This window comes from Lepisma saccharinum, chromosome 24 (genome assembly GCF_977018435.1).
Source record: "Lepisma saccharinum chromosome 24, izLepSacc3.1, whole genome shotgun sequence".
NCBI classification, from domain to species: domain Eukaryota; kingdom Metazoa; phylum Arthropoda; class Insecta; order Zygentoma; family Lepismatidae; genus Lepisma; species Lepisma saccharinum.
In genome coordinates, this window is record NC_139252.1 from 40,433,791 (window position 1) to 40,457,176 (window position 23,386).

Consider the following 23,386-nt stretch of genomic DNA (forward strand, 5'->3'; position numbering starts at 1 on the left):
ACCTGCGAAGTTTCATGAAAATCGGAGGGGAACACAGGGGTGAAATGCCCAATTAAATGTGTCCTCATCTTGACATTTGAGAGGGGTTTTGCTCCCTAAAACAATTTTCTAGCCGAAGCAAAAAAAACGTATTTCTTCCTTTGGGCCCGTTTATACACACACCTGCCAAGTTTTATGGGAATCGGAGGGGAACACAGGGGTCAGATCCCCAGTTCAATTTGTCCTCATCTTGACATTTGAGTGGGTTTTGCCGCGTAAAACCGGTTTTTTTTAGCTGAAACAAAAAAAAACACGTATTTCTTCCTTTGGGCCCACTATACACCTGCCAAGTTTCGGGGAAATCGGAGGGGGACACAGGGGTGAAATGCCCACTTAAATTTGTCCTCATCTTGACATTTGAGAGGGGTTTTGCCCCCTAAAACAGTTTTCTAGCCGAAGCAAAAAAACACGTATTTCTTCCTTTGGGCCCGTTTATACACACACCTGCCAAGTTTTATGGGAATCGGAGGGAAACACAGGGGTGAAATGCCCACTTAAATTTGTCCTCATCTTGATATTTGAGAGGGGTTTTGCCCCCTAAAACAGTTTTCTAGCCGAAGCAAAAAAACACGTATTTCTTCCTTTGGGCCCGTTTATACACACACCTGCCAAGTTTTATGGGAATCGGAGGGAAACACAGGGGTGAAATGCCCACTTAAATTTGTCCTCATCTTGACATTTGAGAGGGGTTTTGCCCCCTAAAACAGTTTTCTAGCCGAAGCAAAAAAACACGTATTTCTTCCTTTGGGCCCGTTTATACACACACCTGCCAAGTTTTATGGGAATCGGAGGGAAACACAGGGGTGAAATGCCCACTTAAATTTGTCCTCATCTTGATATTTGAGAGGGGTTTTGCCCCCTAAAACAGTTTTCTAGCCGAAGCAAAAAAACACGTATTTCTTCCTTTGGGCCCGTTTATACACACACCTGCCAAGTTTTATGGGAATCGGAGGGAAACACAGGGGTGAAATGCCCACTTAAATTTGTCCTCATCTTGACATTTAAGAGGGGTTTTGCCCCCTAAAACAGTTTTCTAGCCGAAGCAAAAAAAAAAAAAAACGTATTTCTTCCTTTGGGCCCATTTATACACACACCTGCCAAGTTTTATGGGAATCGGAGGGGAACACAGGGGTCAGATCCCCAGTTCAATTTGTCCTCATCTTGACATTTGAGTGGGTTTTGCCGCGTAAAACCGTTTTTTTAGCTGAAACAAAAAAAAAACCACGTATTTCTTCCTTTGGGCCCCACTATACACCTGCCAAGTTTCATGGAAATCGGAGGGGGACACAGGGGTCAGATCCTCACTTTGTCCTCATCTTGACATTTGAGGGGGTTTTGCCCCCTAAAAGGGTTTTTTAGCTGAAACAAAAAAACAGTTATTTCTTCCATTGGGCCCCACTATACACCTGCGAAGTTTCATGGAAATCGGAGGGGAACACTTAGATAACCTCCCTTGTTAGTCTTACACTTTGTAATTATATAACACTGCATATATTATAATGTTTTATTTTAATTTGTAAAACTGTAACTGTAGAAAAATTGTATAATTTTTGTATAACATTTCTATCTTGTCTATGTGTTAAAGGTTTCATATTGGAATGGAATGTCTCACATTTGTGTGTTTCCATTTCCAGTGGTCAGAAGTAGCGAGCTACTTGTAGCGTCGCTACTGTAGCTAGCTACAAAATTTGTAGCTGTAGCTGTAGCGACACTACATTTTGAAAATTGTAGTTGTAGCGGTAGCGAAGCTACAAAATTCCTGTAATTGTAGCGAAATTTCGCTACAGCTACATTTTTTCTCGGCATTTTGAGGTGAATTTTGAATGTGGCAACAGCGTCAGAAAATATCGACAATAACCCTTAATTTTGCAGGAGGTTCATAAAGACAGTCTATTACATGGAGATACAGATTATCTAGATTGTAGATTATAGATATCTGCGTAATTTATTTAATTAGTATCTGAAGAATTCAGATATCCAGATAACTAACTGACATATATGAATATATTCCTGCTAACAGCTACGTTTTTCTAGCTGCATCGCTATTTTGGGGGAAAACATGCCTCGTTTGCTGCACCACTGGAAAAAAGTGCCTGGTTTGTGTCACCCCCGGAACAAATCCTGTGGATATTCATGGTGTAAGAGACACCAAAATGTCATTAATTGCTGTGTTTTGCAGTGAAGAAACGAGCGATGGAATTTCCACTGCACTGACAAGGGAATAGTGCCACCAATAAATGGCTCAGTACGTTAACAGCATTGATCATCGTCAGTATATAGGATCTCACCAGCAAGAAATTATTGTTACAAGAATGATAGAGTTTCTGGAATTACAATTATTTTCGCGATAGTATTTGTTCACAAAATTTAAAATTACAATACGTTTATAACACTCAGGTTTACATTACAGTTTCCTCAATAATTTTATCATATTGCAAAAAGTATGTACGAGTTATTAACTTTCCTGCAATTTTCTTTAGTTAATATACATAGTTTTCAAATTTATGTATTTCTCCTACTTTGCGTCACTTTTCTGTAACTTTTGCTAATGACATCATCATCATCATCCCTCGCTGTTTCCTGCCTCTGGCTGGGTCGGCATAGAAGTCGAGCCTTTCCATTATTTCCTGGTCTTTCACAACTCCTCTCTTTTCAAGGCGTTCCAATCTAGTCTCCTAACACTCTCCACTATCTGCTCTTTCCACCGACATCTTGGTCTCCCCCTTGGCCTTATTCCCACTCCTTGTGCATTGTAAGCTCTTACTGGTAGTCCTTCTGCATCCATCCTCTTCATGTGTCCGAACCATCTCATCTGTGCCTGATCTATTCTGTCCTGAAGCTTCACTACACCCACTGTCTGTCGGATCTCCTCATTTCTTATTCTATCCCTTCTAGTCTTCCTCAAAATACTCCTTAAAAATTTAATCTCCACTGGCTGCATCTTTTCTTTGTCTCTCTATGTCATTGTCCAAGTCTCTGCTCCATACGTAATTATTGGCACATAGTATGTGTTACATATTACCTTCTTGCATTTCATAGGTACATCCCTATTCCATATTAATCTTCGAACACTTTGATATAGTCCACCACCATTCATTTGTCCTCTTCTGTTTACCTCCTCATCTATTCTTCCACTTCTTTCAATCATGACAATGAGGATGAATGGTTTATTTAATTATTCTCTTATCTATAGTCGCTTTTTGCCACTTTCGGCTAATTGTGAGAACGAGGAAGAATGATGAGCAGTGTGGGGAATGGAGGAGCAGGAGCATCTGATCCTCCCAACTTGGCGTCTTTCCTAGTTTTTGTTTTGAGTCCATTTTATGCATAGATAATCTGATCGAGACTGGATCCTTCCTAACCACTATGTGCCTCTGCTGGGTATCGAACCTGGGGCCCTTTTGTAGTCAAAGGGCTCCAGGTACTTTTCATTCAAAATGCTGACTTCATATCAGTCTATAAAAAATGAAATATTTATTCGCAAGAAAAATATGTTGATGTGAACATAAATACGTAATCCTACCAAATTTTAGTTGTGTATAGTTGTAATAATTAATTTGGGTAACACCCTAATTGCAATATTCATATATCAAATTTGAATTGATATGCCACTTGCATAGGTATGGTATTCTCAAAAACTATAGTAAAAATAAGTAACTGAAGTAACATTGCTATCAAAATTATCGAATGACTGGAATCATGATAATAAATAACAGAATCTATTTACCAGTAGTAGGGGATTTTTTTAATACCCATATCGTTGTTTTCATTTTTTTTATGCAGAAGTAGCGCAAAAAGTAGCGAAGTAGCGAGTAGCGAACAGGAGTAGCGTAGCGAGCTACTTTTTGGTAAATGTAGCTGTAGCTGTAGCGAAGCTACATTTTGGAAGAGTAGCTGTAGTTGTAGCGAAGCTACTTTTAAAATGTAGCGTTCTGATCACTGTCCATTTCCAATACATTCGAATGAATACATATTTGTTTCAATGGCATTTACAAAATCACCTCTGACATTTTATGTTAAACAAGTAAGACTATTTTTGTGCACGAGTGTGTTAGCCGATGCGTAGCAAGTATTTTAGGAACAACACTTGAAAATAATTATTGTAGGACTAACTAATGAGAAATTTCTTTGTAATCGAAGATCATACCTTTTAAGGTGTGGTAATATTATAATGGGATTGAGATACGAAACTCTCGGATCCGGATCCAGATTCGAAACTTTTGGATCCGGATCCGGATCCGTTTGGCCATCCCTAGTGTAGTGCAGAGATTGACATGATTTGAGTATATAGTAATACTGTATGGGTAGGGGGAACATGATTGCTCTGGGTGACCATGGCGGCGACCATCTTGGTACCCGCCATATTGGATGGAGGTCAATTTTTTTAAATGGGAAGGTATATGTGTGGAACATAATTTTAGGCTAGAATTGCACCAGAAACAAGAATATGAAGTCAGTTTTCAGATATCTTTAATTTGTGAAAAGTTATTGATGCAATGTTGAATAAATGATGACGTATGATAAAGTATGGAAATTGTGAATACTGATATCATATCTCATTTGTTGCAGGTGTAAATGACAAAGAACATAATGTTATCCAATGAGGAACGAATTGAGATCATCCTCATTTCCGCTGAAAGGAGTTCACGGGACATTGCCAATGACTTCAATCAAAGACATCCGCTTAGGTCGCCAGTGTCACATGTTAGTGTGGCCAATGTGATGAAGCGGTTTAAAGAAACGGGTGCCGTGTACGATAGACGTCGATCGGGAAGACCAAAACAGCCACGGATGAAGAAACAACAACGGCACTTCTGGCATCATTCGTGGAGTCGCCCAAAAAAAGTATTCGACGACTGTCCGCCCAATGTGGTGTTAGCAAGAGTTCGATTAGCAGGATTATGCAAGAACACAAGTGGCATCCCTACAAGATGCAAATGCAACAACATCTCAGTGAAGATGATCCTGATAGGAGGGTGGAGTTTTGTGAGTGGTGTGTCGTGAAACTTGAACGTGACCCTGACTTCTGGCGAAACATTTTGTATAGCGATGAGGCATTTTTTTATACCAATGGTGAGGTCAACCGTCAAAACTTGCGGTATTGGTCCTCTGACAACCCGCACTGGGTAAACCCGAGGAACGTGGTTGGGCCAACAAAAGTTATGGTGTGGTGTGGAATTTGGAACACTCAAATCATAAGTCCATTTTTCATTGAGGGGACATTGAGTGCAGAGACCTACCTGCAGTTTCTACGCGATCTTGTCTTACCTTCAGTGTGTATGCCGGATGGGTCTTTCCCAGAATTTTTTCAACAGGATGGTGCACCACCTCATTATGGGAACATTGTTCGGCAGTACCTTGATGTCCAATTTCCTGGTAGTTGGATTGGCAGACGAGGACCAAGGGAGTGGCCAGCCAGGTCCCCAGACCTTACTCCCCTTGATTTTTACTTGTGGGGCCATCTTAAGGCCATGGTTTATGCAGTTCCAATACGTGATATGCGTCACCTTCGTCAACGAATCACTGAGGCCTGTGCCTCTATCACTCCCGAAACTCCTTTGAATGTTCGCCGTTCATGGGAGACTCGCTTACGGATGTGTTTACGGGAGCATGGCGAGCACATTGAGCACATTTTGTAGCGCAATAACTTTTCACAGATTAAAGATATCTGAAAACTGACTTCATATTCTAGCCTAAAATTATGTGCCACACATATACCTTCCCATTTAAAAAAATTGATCTCCATCCAGTATGGCGGGTACCAAGATGGTCGCCGCCATGGTCACCCACAGCAATCATGTTCCCCTTACCCATACAGTATTACTATATACTCAAATCATGTCAATCTCTGCACTACACGTCTCTAGGACGGCTGTTAAGGGACTTTTGGGACACTCTGTACATCTAGTCCAGCCTTTTCTTATCCTCAATCAAATAAAAAACGTCCAGATAACGTAACCCGAGTAGCACTGAAGTCCAACCAAAAAACATAACATAATTGATCAACACAATACTCATGAAATATCCATCCAGGTTGTGGATGTCCCCATTGACAGACGTATGGATATTCATGGAACACAGGTTTATCCAGAATTTTTAGTTTGGGGGGGTGTAAGTTCGTTTTCAGGTGGTCTAAGAGTATATTTGGAGACAGAATGGCCATAAATTGGGCCTTTGTGGAAAATTTTAGGGGTGTTGGGTTTGTGTGGATAAATCAATGTTCATGGGATATCCGATTGATTGGTTTGGTTGATTGGTTTTTTGATTTGGTTTCTTTTACTTCGCTTTTCTTTAATTTTTGGCTCATCGTGAACTGGGGATGAGTGAGACCCGATGATATTGATGGAAGGGGCACTCGCAAAGAACACCCATGTCCAGTCCGGGATTCAAACCCGGGACTCCTGGCGTGCTGCGCAGTGTGAGAAAAGATAGAGAAGCGAAGAGAGAGAGAGAGAGAGAGAGAGAGAGAGAGAGAGAGAGAGAGAGAGAGAGAGAGAGAGAGAGAGAGAGAGAGAGAGAGAGAAACGGAAGGTAGAGGAAGGGAGAAAGAACTTGATAAGGTTACAAATGCCAAACTACATTTCTGGTTACGAAGAGGCATGATAAAGCCATCTCGAGTCTTTTTTAAGAACTACAATTTAGTAATTACTTAAATCAAGCAGACTTACCTGTTTGTTGCGAAGTTGTTCTGAAAAGGTTTAATATCACAAGAATAATCAACCCATTCCTTCCGAGTTCGGCAGAGCACAATATCATCTTACTGTTTGGGAACCATCTGCAATAATACATAAAGCTCATAACTATTGGCTGAGATATTCTAGGCAGGAGGTGCAGAGGAAAACATTCGGGAGGGAGGTTTGACAGAGTCATAACTAGAGCTCGGAAGTTGAAGACCTATAAAAATACCTAAAAATATAAAAAAAAGGACCTAAAAATGAGTAGAGATATTGATACGTTTGTAAACATTTATTTGCTATTTATTTATTTTACCCTGATTTCAGCTAATTTTCTAAGGGGGAAAGATCCAAATAATCCAATTTTTTACCATTTTATAGTATAAAAAATAATTATGTTTTTTTTTATCAAAGCTCACTCATAGGGGATAAAATTTACTTGTGAGTCTATATTAGTATATTTTAAGCATATATTTACAATTATTACATTTTTTAAGAGAAATAGATATATTGATAGTGATGTTGAGTTATTTTTCAATGCTGTATAGTGCTGCGTATATAATTATTTTTTAAATGCGTGTATATTCTGAGTTATGAGTACTGTACAGTGCTGCGTATATAATTACTTCTTAAATGCGTGTATATATTCTGAGTTATGTGTGCTGCAGTGCTGCGTATATAATTATTTCTTAAATGTGTGTATATAGTCTGAGTTATGAGTACAGCAGTGCTGCGTATATAATTATTTCTTAAATGCGTGTATATATTCTGAGTTATGTGTGCTGCAGTGCTGCGTATATAATTATTTCTTAAATGTGTGTATATAGTCTGAGTTATGAGTACAGCAGTGCTGCGTATATAATTATTTCTTAAATGCGTGTATATATTCTGAGTTATGTGTGCTGCAGTGCTGCGTATATAATTATTTCTTAATACAGTGCTCATAACTCAGAATATACACGCATTTAAAAAATAATTATATACGCAGCACTATACAGCATTGAAAAATAACTCAACATCACTATCAATACATCTATTTCTCTTAAAAAATGTAATACTTGTAAATATATGCTTAAAATATACTAATATAGACTCACAAGTAAATTTTATCCCCTATGAGTGAGCTTTGATAAAAAAAACATAATTATTTTTTATACTATAAAATGGTAAAAAATTGGATTATTTGGATCTTTCCCCCTTAGAAAATTAGCTGAAATCAGGGTAAAATAAATAAATAGCAAATAAATGTTTACAAACGTATCAATATCTCTACTAAAATGGAAAGAAAGACGTATAAATGTCATCCAAATTAATTAATAACTTCAGTTTTAATTACATATTTAATGTATATGGTCGTATACACCGCGCTGAAAGCTTCAAAACAAGAAAAAGTTGCCAGTTACAGCGCGACCTTCCAGACAAGTTACGGTTAAAGGACCTTGTACCGTACCTGCTTCAGTCGTCCAAAAATGTTTTTCTCTCGTTTCAGGGATGGTTCAAATATATTTATTTATTTTATTTCTTTACTACAGAAAGGATGTTTAAGAGGTGATGATCTGATGATGATTCGAATTGAGAATGGTCAGTAAAAACGTAGTCGAAAGAAGGTGAAGTTGGAAAAAAAGCCGTTAACACCTAAAAAAGGCTAAAAAAAAGGACCAATAAGCCAAAAAATGCCGAAAAAGAAAAAAAGGACAAATAAAACCCACCTTTTTCTGGCCTACAATGACCCAAAATGAACATATATTATGTTGGGCCTCGTCTTCGGACACTAGGAGAAGAAAAGATTTTTCCTCAACTTCCGAGCGCTAGTCATAACAATCGTATTTCTATTCTTATTTTACGTCGCTTTACTGCTTTTTTAGGCTAATTGTGACTATTAGGATGAACGATGATTAGATGAAATTGAAGAAAGGACACCCACAGAGGAGCATATATGCCAATGGCAGCACTCAACAATTTCGGCCGCGGACTTGCATTTTTGTTATTTTGGCTAATAGCTACGATGAGGGTGAGTGATGCGTTTTTCTTTTAAGTCCACTGTATGTACGGATACGCTGCTGTTCACAATGGGATCCTAACCACTATGTACGTACCTCCACTGGGTATGGAACCGGGTATGCTTTCGCTGTTCTTTAGATATTCACAATAGTTTCGTGCCTAAGTAAGCCTATGAGTGAAAAAAAGAAAATTCAAATAAAGGGGGGAACTCCCTAGTTGTGCCCATCCCCCCGCACACATTCGGGGTGGGGGGTGCGCTTATTGTTGGACGTCTGTTCCGCGAACGTTGTACGGTTGCCCCGTTTATTTTTTATCAACTTTTTATTTATTAACCTTTAATATGATTACAATATGTTTGCTACAATACTTTTTCTGGTAACCAGTACAGGCTTGGTTTACATGAGACATGAAGATAATTTGTGTAAATTAAGTAATGTGAGATGGTTTTTTTTGGGGGGGTAGGCGATTGTTCCGGAAAAGGACTGCGGGACAGAGCCTGGATTGGGTAAGGGTAGGGAGTGAAGTTTCAGTGGAGAAGGAGTAGGTAGTACTGGCAGTGGCGCAGGAACCACAAAATTTTTGAAGGGGGTACTGTACCCCCTAAATCGAAGATTCTAGTTGTACCCCTTGTACCCCCTCAGATAATTTGACAGACGCAAGATGCTACTGTTAAAAGAACCTAGTATTTTCTAATCGCTCAATACAAAAAGTGTAGGCCTAAGGGGCACTATTTTCCTTATCACAGGAATTCAAACCATTGTAAACTTATTCTACAAGATTGTGCTTGCTACTAGTTAGTTTATTTTCCTGTGTCTTTGGAAATATTTTTTAAGGAGATGAAAATTGTTTAAAATGTGTGTGGAACGATGGAATGAGCTAAAGTTTACTTTCAGAAAATCACACTGCAGACGAATGCCCCTTCGTGTAACGGGGGTACATGTTTTGTAAACAAGTGATCGCGTCGATTTGAAGTGTAAGTGACAGACCTTCTTTCATTTTGAATTTTTCAAATGGAATTTTCTGAAATTAAATAGTTCCACAATTCCCGCCTCGTCTTGTTTTCAAGACGCCACACGACAGACCAATTTGGGGGGGTACAATGTACTACTGTACCTCACCAATTATTTGCATTACTTTGTCAGAGGGTAAAGTCGAAAAACTGTACTTAAGCCTATATATTAAGAGATTTTTTTGAAAAATAGAGATGGTACTGAGACAAGAAAAGTCTCAAATTAGGAAACGAGTCTGAAAAAAATTTCTGCAAAATCAAAACGAGGTGATACTTGATGTCTGAGACGATCTCGTTCGAAACTTTGGTATCACATTTCAAGAATTTACTTAAAATAAATTTAAATTACTGCGTCTTATTCAGACATGCCAAGCGTATATCTTGTTCATATTTCAAACATGTCGTATATTTTTTTTATTGTAATTGCAAAGTTAATCCATTAGTGACAATTGCGAACCTGTGCTGCCCGGTTTTATCAATTCAGGATTAAATTCCGTATTTCGATGGGTCGGAGCGTCGAACAGAATGTAAAGCAGGAAAAAGTTATTAAGAAAAGTTTTTGCTTTAATGACATATATAAATTATAAATAACCTGTAGATCGACAGCCCTTGAAGGGCCTTGGCCTATCTCCCGACTGCCAGTCTCCCTCCTACAATTGTATCTAGAGGTGTGGAGTTCTTCAACCGGTAATGGGGTGGCGTGGGGTCAGCACGTCGAACCCCCAGCCGTTATAGAAGATTTCCCAAACCGGGTTACGCTACTCACTCGTAGCTCCCCAATTTTCTAACGATGGTGGGTTGCCACCGGCCCTATACACAGACCGAGAACCCAGAGACTGAACCCAGGCGGACTCAAACCCATGCCGTCCAGCAGTCGGAGCCCAAAGAACAGCGCCTTAGACCGCACAGCCACGGAGAAGGACTTAAGACATATACACGTTGTGAAAGTTTGTCTCATCTCGATAACATTCCTAGTTGAAATGGATCAGCGATATCTCCTAGACATTAAAACAGGGTGCGATTTGTGATTTTATCAGAACGGGGAGGATTTACCTATGAATTACGTATGCTTAGAATTGGACATAAATTGCTTAAAATCTAATTTGATATCGAATGCAACACAAACACAACACCATTTTAAGTTAAATTCTAAAGTCAAACTGTAAGAAAATTACATTAGTCAGTTGAACGCACGAAATAAATTAGACTCACTGCAGGTTCGATGATTTGCCAATTGGCTTGTCAAGGACGCTGTAATGCTTATGACTTGATCCATTTTGTTGCAAATTTTTCTGCATTAAGACAATGCACTGGGGGTCTATTGAAAGTAAAAGCAGGTTTAAAACTTCTAAATGGTTTCTCTAATCACTTAAGGTAAAGTTCATGGCACTGAACCCGCTTTCACATTCAACTGTAGATATTGGTACAATTTGGATTGGATTCACAAGGTCTTTGAGTGAGGTTGGAGGGAATGTGTATTGACTTTTCTTTGTAGATGCGAAAATCTTCAACTGGTGACGCGTACATGCTTTTGCTTACATTCTGCAAAATCAAAACGAGGTGATACTTGATGTCTGAGACGATCTCGTTCGAAACTTTGGTATCACATTTCAAGAATTTACTTAAAATAAATTTAAATTACTGCGTCTTATTCAGACATGCCACCTTTCACCTTTTTATATAAAGGAGAAATTAACATGTCACCATAAAACACACGTATGTATGTGCATTTAATACGACTACATCTGGAAAGAAACCTAACTCTTCAAACCGGCTCTTCATATTGTCCACCAACAATTGAAAACAATATTTCGAGTGCATGGTTTTCCTCTAAATTTGCATTGCTTTGAGATCTGAAGGATGTCGGTATTGCATGTGCAATGATAGGTTTTCAGTGTTCGAAGAGCATGATAAGGTACAGCTAATCATCTCGATTCAGTTTTTTTTTTTTTTTTTTTTTTAATACAACGCTATAGCTGTCAACAAGCGTTCGAACAGTGCTGTTAACATACGTCAAAGACAGGGCACAGTTTTCGTATTTGATAGAAAAGTACTTGTAAAACACCTTCGAGAAGTCTGAGAAAATACCGAGTACATGGCTTCTAAAAGGCACTGTATACGGTACATGTCTCCCATAAATTAGTTTCATGATATTTTATATATAGCTATGGGGCTCTAAAATGAAATGAACTGAAGTTGAATTCTGTAAGTACGATATATTTAAAAATATGATTTTCATATTCAGTGGGTAGGAAATGATTATTCCTGATATGGAATGAATCAAGGTAGAGGAGCGGGAATCCTCCTCACCCCCTTTAAATCGCAACCTGCATTAAATTGAATAGATGTAGCTTTGCTCGCAATTTTCATATTACGAACTCCTGATTTTCCATTTCATTAAATTCAAAAGAGCTCAGAACAAGCTCCAGAACTTTATATGTTTTTGAATTATCTGGTTTGAAATCTGTTTTATAAATAGTCATAAATTGTAGAAACAAATAATAATAAATAAATATTCAGGCAAATTTTGCATTAAAAACTCTCTATTCGCGTCTAAAATGGAATTTCCCATGCCCCCACATTTTACCTAGCGATACATATATGTGTGAAGTACACACACACTATATATATATATATATATATATATATATATATATATATATATATATATATATGGAAGGTTGAATTTTTGTACCCCCCAAATGGAAAACGTTCCTGCACCACTGAGTACTGGTGTAGCCTAAGTACAGTAATCCTGGTAACTTCAGGGATGCCTGGAATGCATCAGGATGGCTTGAGAGGAGAAGGGGTTAGATTGTGTTGCGAGAGGTTTGTGACAGTTTCGTTATGCATTTCGTTAAGTTCCGGTTGTTCTGGTGATGGGTGACGTCTCTGGTTCAGCAGCCTTGCTGATCTTCTTGGCTCAATTACAATCTCTGTGGAGTAAGGGTTCAGGTATTGGGAGTTGGTTTCATGATGATTGGTATTTTCGCAACTCAGCTGCTGATACCGCTTCTGCCAGCTAAGGTGTTGTATTGCTCTGACTGAAGAAGGTGGTATCTTTCATAGTTTGGGTTCTCATGCCTTAGGCGCGTTATCTTCATGTTAGGTGTGGGGCAGTGGTAGGGCCTATGTTCCGCTGAATCCAGCACTTCGGGACATGTCGGACAACACTCTCCTTGCCTTTGGTCAAATCTAGCCAGATGTTGGTCCAGGCCCGTAGCTAGAACTGACCTCCAGGGAGGGGGGCTCACGGGTTATCAGGGGGGGGGGCTTTGTAAACCAAGTCCATTTTTCAAAAGTTTAATACTATTAAATGAAGGTAAATTATGTGTGTCGGGGGTCATTAAGTTAATTTAAAACATAAAATTTAGAAATATCATACACATACTAAATTTGTTTTTCTATATCTTCTAAAACATCTCTTGAACTGCTAATGACTGCTACTGACACCATCCCGTAATACACACTCCATACTATATTTGATGATACAGATATTTATATTATACATGTTAAAATGTACAATATTCACTTCAATCATAGTGCCTACCATATATTCCACCCCCGGCCAAAGAAATAAAACTTGGGATCTTTTGACATTTGACGCAGATGCGGAAGGAATGACATCAAAGTCACAGATTTCTGTCAAACGAGAGGCTGCAACAGGGGCAGGGAAGGTACAGATAAAGAAGGCTCCCTATGAAAGAACTTTCTAAAGTCTACAGAATCTTCTAAACACTTGCTGCTGCTTAGACTTCTGTTCATAAACAAGATAAGCGAACGAAGTTGAAAACAAATTAATATATTCTGTCTGCATTTTCACTTTTCACCTCAAACAAATTAGAATACAAAATAGTTTTACCTAATGTCAATGGGGCTGGTGGCAGTGCCAGGGGGGGCTGACGACCCTGTCAGGGGGGCTGAGCCCCCCATAGCCCCTGCCTGGCTACGGGCCTGTGTTGGCCGTAAGGTCCGTGGCCAGTTAGAAAGAGAAGAAGGACCCTTGATGGTTGTACGCGTGTCATCCCTAATCTTTCTTCTATGTTTGGGAAGAAGTTGTAAAGTCTTCTCCCTACTGTAACTTGATTCCATTCTTCCTGACATTTATGAAACAGATTCCTGTTAATATCCGCCATTGTGGGAACGAAATCACCTATAACTTCATTTTTTTTCCCAAGCCAGAACTTGGCAGACCTTTGTTAGACTATTAAGTCAATTGGCCAAATCCCGGTCGAGACGAGAAGGCCCAGTGTGGAACTTGTACGAAATGCACCTGTTAACCTAGGTATTGCCTTTCTTTGGGCAGATCGTAGCTTGGTTTTGCATGTTTAATTATAAAACCATTAAGCCTTGTTTCCATGATATGAAAAACTCAATATGCTGACCAAGGCAAAAAATGATTTTATTTTAAAACATAAACTAAACGTAACGTTTCAACCTTCTAGCAAGGTCTTCTTCAGACTTTGTACCAAGTACAAATGAAACAAGGTACAAAACAGGAAGATATATATATACACAAAATCACTCTCCTCCAGACACAAGTTTATTAGAAAGTTGTTTCTGGAACATTCCAGCAGGTGGCCTTCCCTTGTCAACTGTACTTTCACCTGACAGGCGATTTAGCTAAACATTCCCTTTCATCTGGAAAGTGGTTGGACTCTTTATCTCACTCTCTTCTTTCTTCATTCCTCTTCCTTCTTCTCGCCTCTTTTGCTCTTGTCCTTTCTACTCTTTCTAACACCTTCTTCCATTCTTTGTTTATCTTCAGTCCCCGATTTAAGTTCATTGTGTCTTCTTCTCCTTTCTTCACTATTTCCTTGGCCTCCTTCCATTTTCTCACTAGTATTCTCTTCTCCCTTCCTATCTGCTTAGCCTCATCCCACTCTATGTCATGTCCTGTTTCTCTCGTGTGTTTAAATATCGCATTTATCTCTCTCTCTTAAGTCGTACATCATCCCTATGTTGTTTCAACCTGTCTTTCAACCTCTTTTTCGTTTCTCCTATGTACACACTCTGACATTCTTTACATTTCACTTCGTAGATAATCCCTCTCTTCCTCTTCTATGTTTTCCTTTTTCTTGTTTGCATTCTTCGCTATTCTTAAGATGCTTCGCCCTCCCTTCCTGTAAGTTTTTATTCTTAATGTACCTTGTTTCATTTGTACTTGGTATAGAGTCTGAAGAAGACCTTGCTAGAAGGTTGAAACGTTATTTAGTTTATGTTTTAAAATAAAATAAATTTCTGCCTTGGTCACCATATTGAGTTCTGCATGTTTGTCTGGATAGGGTGAAAGCAAACCACAGGCGAAGATTCACGTGAATGCTCTAGAAGGAATTCTAAGCAAATGTAATACATATCACATTTTGGAATATCATAGCGGTTTTTCGACAGGAGAGGAAATTTGAAGAAGAAGAAGAAAAAAGACCGCTGTCGTCAGCCAAAGATCCAGCCGAAATTTAAGGTGCTGAAGTTGCCTAATCGGCTACCGAAGATGGTGGCAAGGTTTTTTCTTTTGGTTGCTGGCCATGAGATGGAGGTCCCACCGAGGAAGTCTTCGAAGCCGGTGGCGCGATGGTGTGAGAGGCGCCGCAGTTACAGCCGGGGCTGGCCGAGGAAAAGTTGGGCATCCGTTTCGGAATCTCCAAAAGTGATGTGGTAAGGAAGACCTGTACTTCCTTGCAATGCTGAGCACTGTCCCGTTCCGCATAATTTTCTCGAGAACTTTAGATAGTACAGCCAGAGGACACGGTGGCTTAAAGTTATTGAATCTTTCCACGATTTAGGAAAAATGCCATTGGATCGAGAAAACGTTAGCGTGATGATGTGCGTTAGAGGAGATAAGACAGGCCATGGCAAAGCAATTCTGAGTATTTTAGTGCTAATACCATCTTCTCCAAAGCTATACGAACGTATGGTATAAATAATTTTATATACAACTTATTCATTTACCTCAGTAAAGTTAACATATTGTTTCCCTGTGGTATAGGTTTGTTTTCTAAATATTTTATTTGCTGCAACTTCAGTGGGAGGGGAATGTCAGATTCATTGCAAATTTTACCAAAATGAGCATTAACGGCATCGAAATCTTCAATAGTAGTTCTACTTATGAGTGAGGGTGTATTATTGTAAGACATTTTGTTATTAACAATACCCAATTGTTTAATCTCGTCCTATGTTTCTTTCCGGTTTAAATTTTCCCACCAAATTTGAAGGTAAGATAGGCTTTCTTTTTTAATCTCATGATGTCTGTGGTAAAACTTCGGAACTCTTTATAATGCTGCCAGTTGCTTGGACTGGCTTGTACTTTTGAACTATCGTAGGTTTTTTTTATCTCCGATCTTCCTCAGCAAGTTAACATTACTGGTCATCCACGGTGAACTTTTCTTATTTTATTTTATGACTTTTAGAGGTGTGTGTGGGTTAAAACATTTTGTATATTTGAAATGAAGAACCCTGCTTTACCATTAACTTCATCAAGTGTATGTGACTGAGAAATCTACATAAGTTATATCTTTTGCGAACGTGTGTTCATTGAAAGTACTAGAACTTCTACAATATACGTAAGACATGTAAGTGTCGGCTTTTCTAGTAAGAAACTTAACGCAATGATCTGATTTATCGATGGGGACAGCGACGTCAGACTTGAACAATAATTAAGTGTTGTTAACAGCTGTGATATCTAGTAGTGTTTCAATTTTTTCTGGGACGCTGGTTGGTTTATTAATTATTTGTGTAAGACCAAAAAAAATTCGTTCCCCTAAACATTTAAAGTTATCCTTCTCTGATAATGAGATGTGGCGTAGTGGCACTTTCTGCCCTCAAAATTTACGTAGATGTCATACATTATATATATTTACATATAGCCTATTAAATATTGTTTATGCCAATCTTGGCCCTCAAAATTTATTTTGAGTTGGCGGCTTTGTACACCTTGTAACCAACATATCCCATGTTCGATACCCGATGGATGCACATAGTGTTTCGGATCACACTTTAAAAACTGTAGGTCCAGTTCCGATTAGCCTTTCTGTGCATATATTGGACTTGAAAGCAAAGTCAAACAATTGTAATGAAATACCACAGTAAATATATAATTTGCTACCTTTCAGAAAGTATTATATACTTGTTCACTTTTGATTTAGTAAAATAGACAAATAATTCCACGAAGGCAAACAAATTTTCAATACTTCCTGATCCCATTTGGTCACAAATGTGTGCTGGATGAAATAAACAAAGGTAGAACACTTACGTGGCTACCCGACTGTTCCTGTGTGTTTACAGCCCAATGGATGTCTGCGCTCTCTCTTCGATTCAGGGGCTATCGTGTGCTCAAATCCCATTTAGCCAGCCGAAACAACTCTGATGATAGCGTCACATCCGCAAGATTGATGTAACATATTCATTGTTGTTGGTCGCATGTCCGAATCTCTAAAAACTCGATCGATTTTTTTTATATTGTCATTTTACATTCTAACATCTTTTTACCGGAAACGCTAGAATCGGCCTATATGAAAAGACTTTACGTATAATGTCCTTGGTTTGCCGCTTTCTTTCAATGTAGTATTCTGAAATAGTTGCTAACAGAGTCGATTTTTACAGTGAGAAAGCTCGTAAAATTTCCATCGATATAAAACACGAATTTGAACATCCCTTTTCTACGGATTTAGATTAATCGCGACCATAGGCGTAACTTGGCGGGGGCAAGGAAGGCGCTTGCCCCCCAAAATTTTCAGGTTTATTAAAATTTACAAGTTACGGGGCCTGAGGAGCAAAGTGATAAAGAGCAATATGTGTGATTTCGCAAGCGTCACATTTCTTTATCAAATAATCCTGGTCCTCGTTTTTATTGGATGGAAGACTTTTCGAATCTCTTCCCCAAAATTAGACCCCAAGTTTGATTCTGCCTCCTCAACATTAGGCCCAGTTTGATTCTCTCCACTCAAAATTAGATCCCAAGTTACGCCCATGATCGCGACGATGGAGATGATGATTAAATGAAATTGATGCAAGAATAAAGTCAATGGTATGATCGGGACTTGAACGCTGAATTTTCGGAAGTGTGGTCATAAAGCGTTCAATGCGGCTTCTATATAAGTATCCTATTCGTCTGCTACGACTGTGGAGATAACTTGTAGTAGAATTAGGTTTGGTGTGGGATTTTTCTAAAGAAAGATACAGCCGACCTCCGCGGCAAAGTATAGTTGATTCAGCGCGATTCGACGCGAGGGGTGCCGGGCTCGAATACTGGCCTGGGCATTGGCGTTCTTTGCGAGTGTCCCTTCATCAATGTCATCATCTTCTCGATTAGCCAAAGTGGCAGAAAAGCGAAGTAAAATAAATCAACCAATCAAATACTCCAAGATCTTTCACAAGGTAGAAGCTAACGACTCTAGTTTGTTTGTTAGATGGACATATCCGACTTACAGTATTTGTTGCCTTGTAATCAAGGAGTTCAATAGGGCCTCCCCGATGGCGCAATGGTAGCGTCGTCGCCTTGTAATCAAGGGGTCCCGGGCTTGATTCCCGGTGGAGGCACATAGTGGTTTGGATCCCAATTTAAACTGTAGGTCCAGTCCCGATTAGCCTTACTGTGCATAAAGTGGATTTACAACATCAAATCAATCCAATAGAATCAAGGAGTTCAAGGTTCGATTCCCGGCGGAAGCATATTGCACTGTGGCTCGAATTTCACACTAAACTGTAGGTCCAGTCTCGATTCGCCCATTTTGGCATAAAATAAACTTCAAGAATAAGCAATGTTTTATATATTACTTAAAGAATGTGCAATGTTCTCAATCTTACTTCATTCAAAACCTGGGGCCTCCCCGATGGCGCAGTGGTAGCGTTGTTGCCTTGTAATTAAGGGGTCCCAGGTTCGATACCCAGTGGATGCACAAGTGGTTCGGATCCCACTTTAAACTGTAGGTCCAGTCCCGATTAGCCTTACTGTGCATAAAGTGGACTTAAAACAACAAATCAATCAATCAATCATTCAAAACCTGAAGATTTTAGTTGCAATTCTGGTTTCAAATCTTCTTATCTGTTCAGATTATCTGTGTTAGATTTGTAGATGGTATCAAGTTTTGGAGAGCTGACGTCACGCTCATTTTCCACGCTGAGCAGTGGGACAGTCTATTTGTTTGATTGTTTCTATTGTTTAAAGCGGGATCCGAACCACTGTGTAATATGTGTTCACCGGAATCTAACCTGCGACGCCTTGATTAAAAGAGGACATGTGTGTGTTTGTTTATATATGGGTCATTCCACGTGAAATCACCCAATTGAAAGACAAAAAGTTGCTTCATAGTAATGGATTTGTTTCATATTTTTTGTGCTGATAGATACTGGGTCCCATATGACAAATATGTAATATTAGACTTGTCTAACAAAATATTTTGAAAGTTACGAATTTTTGAAAATTTCAAAGTTTTCAGAAATTGGGTGACGAACGAACGCACCATGTGACACAAAACATGGAATATCTCAGAAACCATGCGGAGTATTTTGACGGTTTAGGTATTGTTGGAGAGGAGAAGGGCAATCCTAACAGAAAATGACTATATCATCACTCTTACCTACTCAGAAAGTAGAAACATCTTTAAATAAATTAATATATTGTGATGAAAAGAACAACCCACTTAGGGTAATGTTTGATAGGGAGTCCCAGGTTTTACCACAATGAAAATTGTTACACAGCATAATCAATATATGTTCAAAGCAATCTTAAAAATCAGAAAGGTAATATTTTTCATAGTAAAAATATCACAGGTTTCAGTATAGGATGCAGGCGCGGCCGCTCATAAGGACAATAGGACGCCGCACTGCCGTGTGAACGAACATTACATTAACATTTATATATTATAGCTTTCGCATTGCCTGAATTGCAAATATTTCGTTGGTTAGTCGGTTTTGTAGTTATCCTTCCGCGACAATCGTGAAGTTTGCCACTGTGCGGGAATACGAAACTGCTATTATTACAGCGAGATAATGGCGGGGCGCCGTCCTATCCACTTTATGTGCCTGGAAGTATTGTGAGGCGAGACCGCGCGGGGGAAGAGACGAGGCAGTTGGGGAGAAAACACGCAAGGGATCTGTGCAAGGGAGGGCGACGGTTTTCGTCGTCCGAACCCAACCGCCTAGCCGAAGCTGACCGCTCTCTCCGGAGAACTGTAAACAATGAAGAGTTGCCAGAAGCTGGGACGTTAACATAAGATAATAAATTACTAACCGTTGAAAAAATCATTTTATGTTCCATAATAGAGCAATAATACCATAATTTCCAATGAGGAAAAAATAAATCAACGGTAATTGAAAAAATACAGACTCTTGTTTGATTTTTGTTATTTAGCATCGCTTTCTGCTTCTTTTGGCTAATCACGACGATGAGGATGAATGATGAAATTGATGGAGAGACACTCACTCACAAAGAATATTCATGCTCAGGCCGGGATTCTAACCAGGGACTGCAGTTGAAACCTACTTTCAGTTTCAGTTTCAGTTCGGCTCGGAATGAAACATTGCGGTTCACTTTCAGTTCTCGAAATTGTAGTTAATAAAACAGATACAATTCTATGTGAGCTGTGGCTAGCTTCATAAGTGTGTCCATTTTCGCGCAAAACTACATCAATAATATTAATACACATTAGATTTTCCTATGGCAGCAAATTTTCCAATTCATGGAAAATGACATTTACTCTTTTGTATGTAATTACATAATTTGGTTTGGTTTTCTGAATTCGTGAAAATAGAAAATTAAAATAAAATAGTGTATGAACTGTTAATTTATGAAAGACGCAATAAGCATCTATCCTCGATGGATATTTTCACACCTACAAATAACCATGGATTAAAGAAAAAACACTTAAAAATATGTTTCACAAACTTTGGTTGATTGTAAATGATACCTGTCATAATTTTGTAGTATGAGTTCCTCCTCCTCGTATGTAACATAGTATTTGCACTATAACAGCTATTATTTAAATTTTGAATAAAGAAGGAAATTAGGTCATACATAAATCTTACAATGTTAATCTTTTAAATGTCTTTCCAAATGATAATTATGAAAAAGGACAGCAAACATGCGAGCATGAAAGACAACTATTCACCTTCCTCCTCGTCGAACTCGTAAACACTACTGGAGCTAATAGAGGAACTGAAAGAATTTTCATCTTGGTTTAAGGCTGGCAAGTGCTGATCAGAACGCTTTTGGAATAAAGCATTCGTCCGCAAGACCATGAGATCATCAAGTGTTGGAGAGGAAAGGTTGTACCTCAAATCTGACATTACAAACTTCACACTTGAGAACAACCGCTCCACGCTTACCTGGGTGGCTGGTGCAGCCAAAACCATCGGTGTCGGGAAAAATGCGCCCGCAAAAGTGCGCTATCGCAATAAAAGTGGGAAAAATGCGCCCTCCCAAGAGTAACCACAATGAAAAGTGGGAAAAATGCGCATTGCACTTGCCTTCCCCAGTTACCCATTGAAAGAAAATGTATTGTGGTTTAAGCCGACAGTGTGTCGATCAAACTTCTTTCGTGACCGCAGAACCAATGTCCACCACTCTTGGACAATGCCGATATGAGAATTGTTTCTTGAATTGCGCTGCAGCTGTGGTGAAAAACACGATACCAATGTGGATTTGATTAATATCTTGTATGAACATGGTTATTTATAGTACCTGGATTTAAACATGGCATGGCAGTCGGGTAGGAGGCCACGTGATTGGTTGGGAACGGGAATGCAATGCGATGTAAGGCACTGTTGGAAAATGCATACTTCCTGTTCCCTTCCTACAGGTGGTGACGCAATAGAAACTGGACCGGACGGACGTAGTGACTAGTGAGTCACCCAGGGGCGCCGACTTGTCAAAATTATTGGGGGGGCTCTGATCACTCCCTCCCTTTTTAAGTTTTGGCCTCGGTGTTCGGAATCTCGTAAAAGCCCATGAATTCCTCAAAAATATCAAAATTTTCATCCACAATTCGAATGCAGAATGTCAATTGTTCACATTCCCGACTTTTAATATCAGCTACCACGGAGCGCAAAACAGATCTCCCTAATATATCAACGATCTCGTTCTGAATGTCATGTGAGAGTTATTTGTAGCCCGAACGTCCCATCCACTCTCCTAGTTCATGCACATCGTCTTTTGAAACTCTTTAGTAAAAATGTTAACCAGGGCTGGATTAAGACGAAATTGGGCCTGATGCTGCATACCATCGATTTTTTCTGTACAACTAACTTTCAAGGTGAAAAATTTACTACGTCGCACTTACCGAACAATAATAAAGTGGCAACAATCACCAAGGTATTGCAAAAAACGCAGCTAAATTACTATGTAAACTGTTTAACGTAAAATTGATAGCATTAACTTGAAATCTTCGGTGAACAATAAACACAACGACGTTATAGTTACGTCACGTAAAGAATAATAGTAACTGTATAATATGTAATGCTGTGTCTAGGCGTCCGAAATTGGGGCTCCAAATTTCATTCTAAGATTTATTTTCAGGTTAATATAGCAAAAGAAAACTGTTCAGCTTTCGGAAAATTCTCGTCCGTTTTCATCTGAGCCTATTTCAGGAATGGGCCTAATGCTGCAGCATCAATAGCACCTACCTTAATCCGGCCCTGATGTTAACAATACTCATATATACTTACAAGGGAGGTTATGTAAGTGTCCCCCTCCGATTTCCATGAAACTTCGCAGGTGTATAGAGGGGGGCCAAAGGAAGAAATACGTGTTTTTTTGTTTCAGCTCAAAAACGGTTTTAGGGGGCAAAACCCTCCCTCAAATGTCAAGATGAGGAAAAATTTAAGTGGGGATCTGACCCCGAAACCACGTAAATCTGGCATAGGAAGAACACGCACATATAATTGGAACACACACAGAACTGTAGGATTGTCGGTACCAAACGCAGTGCAATTGTAGAGAGATTCTGAATTCATAGACACCGTTGTTTCCGGATAGGCATGGGCATAACAATAGACGGACCAGAGCAGGGACACGGAGCGTGGTTAGCCGAAACAAAACGTATTTCTTCCTTTGGACCCCTCCATACACCTGCCACGTTTCATGGAAATCGGAGGGAGACACTTAGATAACCTCCCTCATGTGTTTTGCTGTCTCTTTTCATAGCCCGCCCCCAAAGTTGATGGTTTAGCGGTCTCACCCCCCCCCCCCCAGCGTTGATGGTCTAGAACATTTCAAATGTGTATTTAAAGTTAAGTTCATGTGGCACAATTCAGAGTAAACTTTACAAGAGAAGCAAAATAATACATTAGATTCTCTTAAGCAAATTATTAGGGGGGCTCTGCCCCCACATCGTTAACATTGGGGGTGCTCGAGCCCCCCCAAGCCCCATGGAGTCGGCGCCTATGGAGTCACCTACTGACTATTTGAATCAACAATGTTATTTTTTTTATGTTGTAACAATATTACATTTATTTTGTTATAATTGAAATCTTGGCTATAAAATATGAAAAATGACACCAAACACGACCAAGATATACGAATTACAAACATATTGCCACTCAGAAGTAATAACTACGTATCCATATTATTATGTAGTGTATTGGAAGCAATGAGTTCGTGTTTGGTGTCATTTTTTACACTTATTTCATACAATTTTTAGGTATATAAAATATTGAGAATTCAGGGGGT

General features: G+C 39.1%; 1 protein-coding gene across 2 annotated transcripts in view; it reads right to left on the reverse strand.

Moving 5' to 3' along the window:
- LOC145978361 (carbonic anhydrase 2-like) overlaps window positions 1–17,049 on the reverse strand; it is a 48,299-nt gene extending 31,250 nt beyond the window's left edge. For both annotated transcript variants that reach the window (XM_083110960.1, XM_083110961.1), the window contains exons 1-2: window positions 16,973–17,049; window positions 6,708–6,814 (exon numbers count right to left, since the gene is read on the reverse strand). In XM_083110960.1, the coding sequence (XP_082967086.1) occupies window positions 6,708–6,795 (88 nt within the window). In that variant the 5' untranslated portion in view covers window positions 6,796–6,814; window positions 16,973–17,049. The remainder of the gene's footprint in view (window positions 1–6,707; window positions 6,815–16,972) is intronic.
- Window positions 17,050–23,386: the final 6,337 nt, after the last annotated feature.